Here is a 7706-nt window from a genome sequence, read left to right on the forward strand (position 1 = left end):
GTCCGTTATCTGACTCTTGGGATCAAAGATGGTAATCTGGGAATGCTATTACCATTGCACCCACAGGAAGCACCATGAGTCAGGCCTGGAAGTTTAGATTACTTGGAGGTTAGGTCACTGTGGAAGGTTGCTGAGAGTTTTAAGCCAGGAGCTAAAAACTGGGGTGAGCAATTGGCACAGAGGCTAAGTCACCACTTGGGACACCACATCTCATATGAGTACCTGGTTTGAATGCTGACTCCTCCACTTCTAATCCAGCTTCCTGCTAATGTGTGCCATGGGGAGCAGCAGATGACGGGTTGAATACTTGGGTCCCTGCCAGCCACGTGGGGGACTTGGATGGAGTTACAGCTGTCTCCAGCCTGGCCCAGCCAGGGCTGGTGTGGGCATTTGGGGAGTGAACCAGCATGTGGAAGATTCTCTCTCTTGCTCTCTCTCTCTCGTTCTCCATTTCAAATAAATGGAGATAAATAAATAATTAAAAACATATATATGTATATAATTGTGTGTATAACTCTGCTATGTCAGGCATTGTTCTAGGGTCTAGAGATACGGAACTGAAGTAGCTATAAATCCTTCCCTTGAGGAAGTCAAGGTGATGAGTTAGGTAAATGGAATTTCTTGGGTTTGAGGCTATCCAGAAGCATGTGGGGATGTGACAGGGTGAGCTCTGGGTGTGTGAGAGTCAGACCCAGAGAAGGCAGAACCAGGACTTGTGGGCAGCCACAGGCAGTTGACCCTTTTGTTTACACTTAAACATATGGATGGAGACATCCTGGCACAGACAAAAGGCTAAGGAGATTCCAGGAAGAGGCAGGAAGAACCGTATCTCACTACTAGACTTCTTATCTCACTACTAGACTTCTCACAAGAGGTAATGTAGATAATCAGTCACACCTGAAACCTGCATTTATCACCTATGTGTTTTATTATTCCCTTGTAATCTATGATTGATAACATTTTGTGATCTGTTAAGCAGAAGAACCTTATCGGGAACTCTTTGTAACCCCAAAAGTCTTTTGGATATGTACATCTTTTGTGTGCCTTCTTGTATACAGCTGGTCATGTTTAAACACTACTGGATTTGTTGAATAAATGAGCCTTGATCAGGATTTGTCTTGGCTCCATTCTTTGTGTCCTTGTCCCTGCATTCCCACTCTCTGTTTCAGGAAACCCGGTTCATTGTGCTGCAGGCCGGCACAGGGCTGAGCACTGAGGCAGAGCTGTGCTGGTCTGGGGGGTGCCTCTGAGGATCGAGCTCCGGGCCTTTGACATCCAGAATGGCTTGAGCCAGTCAACAAGGCTTGTGGGCAGGAGCCAGCTCCCCGATAGGTGTCCCAAATATGCTGGAACAACATGCCAGAGAATGAAAGGAGGCGTGGATGGAAGTGGTAACGTGAGGAATACTAAAGACACTGGCTGGCCTAGAGTGGAAAGTGGAATGTTCATAGTATGGAGAGAGAAACAAATGTAAGAGAAGGGACTCCAAATAGAATCTCTTAATTTATTTATCTGAAAGGTAGAGTTACAGGGAGAGAGTGAGGGAGAGGCAGAGAGTGAGAATAAGACTGAGAGAGAGAGGTCTTCCACCTACTGGTTCATTCTCCAAATGGAGGCAACAGCCAGAGTTGGGCCAATCTGAAGCCAGGAACTTCTTCTGGGTCTTCTACATGGGTGAAGGGGCCCAAGGGCTTGGGCCATCTTCCGCTTCTTTCCCAGGCCATTAGCAATGAGCTGGATCAGAAGTGGAGCAGTCAGGACTCGTACCGGCACCCATATGGGATGCCAGTGCTGCAGGCAGCAGCCTTACCCAATAAGCCACAATGCCAATGCCGGGACCAAGTTCTTGAAACCCAGTCTGAGCATACAGCTCATATGGAGCACTGGCTCAGAGGCAGGACAGAGAAGAGTCCTCCTAACTATAGTGAAGGGTGTTAACAGATCGTAGGATGCATGGGAATCCTTCCTTGTGGCTGTGAGTCCAGGAAGCCTAGCCAAGGACTCAGAGCCAATAGGAAGAATCTATTCAAAACAGTTTGACTACCGCTTGGCCTAATGCCAGGGCAAAGAGCCAGACCTTGCTCAGCAGCAGAGACCCAGAGGAACTCACAGAAATGAGAGCCAGGAGCCTTTTACTAGGGAGAGTAGGGGAAGGTTTACAGCACGGAAGAACGGATCAGAGGGTGCTGATGGGAGACGCTCAGGAGTACGTGGTGGGTGTAAGAGAGGAGAGCTAAAAGCCAAAGAGTACAGCTAATTTTTTAAAAGGGGCTATGGCACAATGGGACTAGAGTTGGTGAGAAAGAGAGAGACAGAGAGAGAGAGAGGGAGAGAGAGAGTTTTGCGCCTATGGTTGCCCAAGAACCCAGGCTGCTGCCTTTTTTTTTTTTTTTTTTTTTTTTTTTGACAGGCAGAGTTTAGACAGTGAGAAGGAGAGACAGAGAGAAAGGTCTTCCTTCCATTGGTTCACCCCCAAAATGGCCTCCATGGCTGGCACGCTGCGCCGATCCGAAGCCAGGAGCCAGACGCCCCCTCCTGGTCTCCCATGTGGGTGCAAGGCCCAAGGACCTGGGCCATCCTCCACTGCACTTCCGGGCCACAGCAGAGAGCTGGACTGGAAGAGGAGCAACCGGGACAGAATCCGGCGCCCTAACTGGGACTAGAACCCGGGGTGCCGGCGCTGCAGGCGGAGGATTAGCCAAGTGAGCTGCAGCGCCGGCCAAGCAATACTTTTTAAAAACATTTTTGGCATGTTTGCAAATTTACATAATAAAATACTGAGAAAAAAGTGGCCAAGAATTACTCCCCTTCCTCTGTGTCCTTGAAATATTATTTTTACACATTCTACCACCAAAAGTTGGACTACTGGGGCTGGTGTTGTAGTGTAGCAGGTAAAGCCACCACCTGTGATGCTGGCGTCCCATATGGATGCCAGTTCCTGTCCTAGTCACTCCACTCCCGATCAATATCCTTGATAATGTGCCTGGGAAAGCACCAGAACATGGTCCAAGTGTTTGGGCCTCTGCAGCCACGTCGGAGACCTGGATGAAGCCCCAGGCTCCTGGCTTTGGCCTGGCTCACTGTGGCCATTTGGGGAGTGATTCAGAGGATGGAAGATCTTTCTCTTTGTGTTTATCCCTCTCTCTGTAACTCTGCATTTCAAATAAATAAATAAATAAATCTAAAAAAAAAAGAAAGTAGGACTCTTCCATGCTTTGAATCTGGGCTGACCACACAATTTGCTTGGCCAATGGGAATTAGCAAATATGACACATGCAGAGCTTTGAAAGGTGCTTGGACACTTTGCTGATCTTGGGAAGTGCAGCTACCATCAAGTAAAGAAATGATCTTTAGCCTGTTGGATGGTGGTGGACACTTGATCTAGTTACTTCCATCATCCCAGCCAGCCAATCACCAGACATGTATGTGGTACTACTGACTGCCAGCTCACCAAAGATGCATGCCTGAGTCTTACTGAGAGCAGAACTTCTCAGCTGAGCCCATCTCACTTCGGTAGTTCACAGAATTATAAGCCCATTTTATTTAATTATAAGCCATTTTACTTTAAACCATTAAATCCTGAGGAAGTTTGCTATACAGGAAAAACTCATATAGTCTACCATGTTTCCTCCTGACTTCATTCAAAGAGGCTTCCCTGCTGAGCATAGCTCTGACCTGCTCTGCAAATATTCAGAGAGGTCAGTGAGGAGGGAGGGTGAAGACATGGGAGGAGGCCAGTGTGACATAGGGAGAGGGTGACATGGGGGTGGAGCCAGTGTGACATGAGGGCAAGGGTCAGTGTGACATGGGGGAGCACTCAGGGTGGCCAATGAGGAGGAACTGTAACTCCCAGGAGGGGGAGTTTATTTTTAAGCTGAGGACAAGCAAATGTCACACTGAGAAGGAGAGATCAACCCTAAATCGTGGGAACAGGTCAGTAAACCTAAGGAACCCAAGAGGTTACGATTACTGGAGAGAGCGGAGTAAGGCAGACAGGAGGGGCCAGTTGAGATTTCTCCCTGCTAATAAAGAGGAGCAAAGCCCTTGGCCAGTAGTCCCTCCCTCTGGGGGCCAGACATTCTGGGGGGCAGAATGCTTTCCAAGGCTACAATGGAAAGGTGGACCTGTAAGGGGATGTGGCCTGGCTGTCTTTCCTCTCTCTGATGCCATTCTCAATGCAGAGCCCCTCACTCCCTTGACCATTCTGTCCCTCTTTGTCATGTCTCCCTTTGCAAAGCCTCCAGGATATCAGACCGATTGATCGTTCTCCTGCACTGATGAACTCCCTCCCCAGGTCTTCTCACTGGAAGACAGGGTAGCAAGGCAGAAATGACCCACGTCTTCCTAGTCTTCACCCTTCTGACAGTGGCTGGTGAGTGTAATTTCCAATTTTCACTTAAACTTTTGGAAATGTTGCAGTTATATTGGAGTGAAGTGGAAGAAATGGGTCTAGACAAGAGAGATGGAAAGATCACTAGTTGAATAGATAAGAATCCAGGGCCATAGGGCCCGGCAGTCTCCTAGAACATCAGAAGCTAAGCAGAACCTGGTGATTTCCCTCCAACTCTGCTACAGGAGAGGATTTAGGCTGGAACAATGTGCAGGGTGTTGGCAAAAGCAAGAGATTTGTTGTGCAGCTAGGAAGGAGACTTGGAGAAAACAAAGAATGGAGAAGAAAGAGGAAGAGTGAGGAAGGAGAAGGGCACAAACACAGAGGGATGTGCAAGGGACAATGAGAGGGAGCCTGACGTGGTCCAATCCTGCCTTATGTATCAATAACACCTTGACCATTTCACGGCACTTTCACCCGGCATGTCACAGACTTCCTGTGTCTGAAACGTCCCCTTTGTCCCCATGACTGCCTTCCTTCCCTCTACCTGGCAGCAGGAGCATCAGCCAAAGGAAACAAAGCCAAGCAAATGAGTCAGATGGAAGCAAAAACCAAGGAGGCAACCTTTTTGATTTTTCTGGACTCTGAGAGTGAGCTATGCCTGGGTACCCTGATCCACGAACAGTGGGTTCTCACCGCGGCTCACTGCTTCTTACCGTGAGTAGGGATGGGATCTTGGGAGGCCAGGGTTTTCCCTTCAGCTGTTGAGATTCCAGAAGTAGGGGGTTGAGGCTGAACCATGACTTGCACAGGGGATTCCAAAGTCTGAGAAAGAGCTGGGAGGAGGCATGAAACAGAGCTATCCAGGAAATTATGACTTAGATTCTGGGGCGGGATGATGTGGACAGCGGCGCTTGGGGGAGCCTGAGTGTTAGGGGATAAACAATCAGGAAAGATAAGTTTGCCAAAAAAAAAAAAAAAATGTGCAGTTGGGGCATTACGGAACTACAATGGTTGCTCATTTGCCAGATGAGATGGAGATCCTGGCAATTCATGGAAGGAACCAGCTCAGTCACAGAGGAAGGGAGAGAACAGGAGCAGGATGAACCAGAGTGATAGCTCCCTCCTTCACTGACCCTTCACCACCTCTCCCAGATTTCTTAAGATCAAGATCGCTACTTCAGGAGATAGACGTTTTCAGAATCTGGACTTGAGACCCCTGCTTGTTGTCCGACACCCGAACTTCACCCAGGATTCTGCAGAGCATGACATCATGCTCGTCAAGCTGGAGAGTCCCCTCCAGCTCGGGGACGAGTTGAAGCTGGCGGCTCTGCCCAATAGCACAGATGACAAACGGGGGACCACCTGTACTGTCGCTGGCTGGGGCTGGACATGGAAGCAATATAGTGAGTGATCCTTAGGAGACAGACCCTTGGTGCCCGCTCCGTGAAGGTGTCATACCACTGTAGAACTTCAGAGCTGGAAGGGGCCTGAAAATCCACTTAGCTTAACCGCTAATTTTATGCATGTGAAAATTGAGCCCCAACGATGTGTGATAGTCCCTGGGTAATGTGGTTATTTGTGGCTGGAGTTCCCAGGAATCCAGTGTCCTTGCCTCATTCATCACCCGGGTGATGGTGACAAGGTCCCTGGATGAGGACGGGATTGGTGGCAGCCCTGCCGGTGATGCTCAGTACGGCAACTCACCAGCAAGCACTCAAGAGGTGAGAACATGCATCAACAAACCTGAGCTCTGTAGTGGACAACATGGGAACCAGCCCTTGTTTTCGCATTTTATAATTTGTTTTCCCCTTTTCTAATTCCTTGTCATTTGGTCTTTTTACTTCATTGAATGATAGTGAAGTTAGCGACAGGAAAGGGGGAGAAGGAGAGAAGAAAGCAGTTGGATATATACAGGATCAAAGAGAAATGATACCTCTCTCTTTTTCTGTGTGTGTGCTCAGATAAAGACCCAGATATCCAGATAAACCAGGATGTGGTTTGGTTCTCCAGTGAAGACTGCCAAGCATTCTCTACAAGAACAATTTCTACTGCAGTCCCAGACACCATGTTCTGTGCTGGATTGTCTCTGGGAAGCACATTCCTGTGTTGGGTAACTCTTTCCCCTCTACCTTTCCTAAACTTGGTGTGGGATGCTGTTCTGGGATCCACATATCTCCTTCAAGTCAACCCAATGTTCCGTCTCTACAGCAGGATAGATGTGGTCCTGGAAAGATTAAGTGTCCTTCCCCGAGTCTGAAACAAACTCAGATATCAGGATGGAGCAGTCTCCACCTGCTGGCATCTCTCCAGGGCTCCCTACAGGGTAGCCAAGGATGAGTGCATGAGATGGGCCTGCCAGGCCCATCACTCCCAGGCCTAATCACCTGAATATCTCTGTTCTGGACCCCTCTGGGAGGGACTTGGCACCAGATCATCTCTGTTTTGGCCAACCTGCCTGACCCATCTCTCCACTTCCTAACAGGAAGTCACTGCTGCCCCAATCCTGTGCCAACATCAGCTCCAGGGGATCCTGTCCTGGTCAGAAGGGTGTGTTCTGAGAGGCAGCATTGGATACTACACCAAGATTTCCCAATATACAGACTGGATCCTCAAAGTCATCCACACCAAATGACTTCCTTCTCTTCCTTCTCCTGGCAGCCTCAGAACTTGTCCTACCACTCTCAGCCCTTCAGTTCCTTCTGGCCTTAGAACAAGATGGGAATAAAGACTTTGGCTGTAAGGAGTTTTCATTTCTTCCTGGCCTTTTGATTTTCCTTACCACTTTCAGTCTCCAGCCTGAAACGGTCTTCAAAGAATCTTCTCTGGATAATATTCTCATGAACAGGATAACTCCTCACCACCTCTTGCTTCTCCTCCTCCAGTTTTCCTTCTGCCCTGGTTTCCTCTGATTTTCTGGATCCATTCTCCCATCATGAACCTCCAGAGGAGGTTAGTTTAATTATTAAATTAAAATTAAGTTAAAAAGATCTAAAATATGTCTTATATTTTATTATAACATTTTGAAATAGTTTAAGATTTACAAGAGTTACAAAAATAATTTCTGTGCACCTGATATTGCCCAGTAATACAACCCTAGCCTCTGGCAACCACTCATCTGCTCTCATCACAGTAATTTTCTCACTTTGAACATGGTATGTAAATTGAATCATTCAGTATGTAACCCAATATTAAGTTTTTTTCCAAAGAAATCTTTTATTTAATGAGTACAAATCCCATAAGTATAACTTTAGGAATATAGTGATTCTTCCTACCATACCCACCCGCCCACCCACCTCCTCCTCCCTCTCCCATTCCCAGGACCCATTCTCCATTAAGATTCATTTTCAATTAACTTTATACACAGAAGACAAAC

General features: G+C 47.7%; 1 protein-coding gene across 3 annotated transcripts; it reads left to right on the forward strand.

Annotated features, from left to right (window-relative positions):
- The first annotated feature begins 3798 nt into the window (after window positions 1–3798).
- Window positions 3799–7077, forward strand: LOC103348799 (serine protease 58). 3 transcript variants are annotated; one of them, XM_008258837.4, is made up of 6 exons: window positions 3799–3933; window positions 4238–4372; window positions 4885–5047; window positions 5486–5736; window positions 6295–6443; window positions 6816–7077. In XM_008258837.4, exons 2-6 carry the CDS (start codon window positions 4330–4332, stop codon window positions 6963–6965), a joined length of 756 nt encoding a protein of 251 aa, XP_008257059.2. In that variant the 5' UTR covers window positions 3799–3933; window positions 4238–4329; the 3' UTR covers window positions 6966–7077. The 3 variants fall into 3 exon arrangements, with proteins under 3 accessions (XP_008257059.2, XP_017198725.2, XP_008257060.2); XM_017343236.3 differs by having other exon boundaries at window positions 6992–7077; XM_008258838.3 differs by having other exon boundaries at window positions 4888–5047.
- Window positions 7078–7706: the final 629 nt, after the last annotated feature.

The sequence above is a fragment of the Oryctolagus cuniculus genome, chromosome 3 (genome assembly GCF_964237555.1).
Source record: "Oryctolagus cuniculus chromosome 3, mOryCun1.1, whole genome shotgun sequence".
NCBI lineage: Eukaryota > Metazoa > Chordata > Mammalia > Lagomorpha > Leporidae > Oryctolagus > Oryctolagus cuniculus.

What these genes read in the sequence shown, in the direction of transcription:
- LOC103348799 (XM_008258837.4), top strand. Translation starts at nt 4,330, where the DNA reads ATGACCCACGTCTTCCTAGTCTTCACCCTTCTGACAGTGGCTG. An exon ending in GCGGCTCACTGCTTCTTACC is followed by an intron (nt 5,048 to 5,485) that starts GTGAGTAGGGAT and finishes CACCTCTCCCAG; the next exon opens with ATTTCTTAAGATCAAGATCG. An exon ending in CTGGACATGGAAGCAATATA is followed by an intron (nt 5,737 to 6,294) that starts GTGAGTGATCCT and finishes GTGTGTGCTCAG; the next exon opens with ATAAAGACCCAGATATCCAG.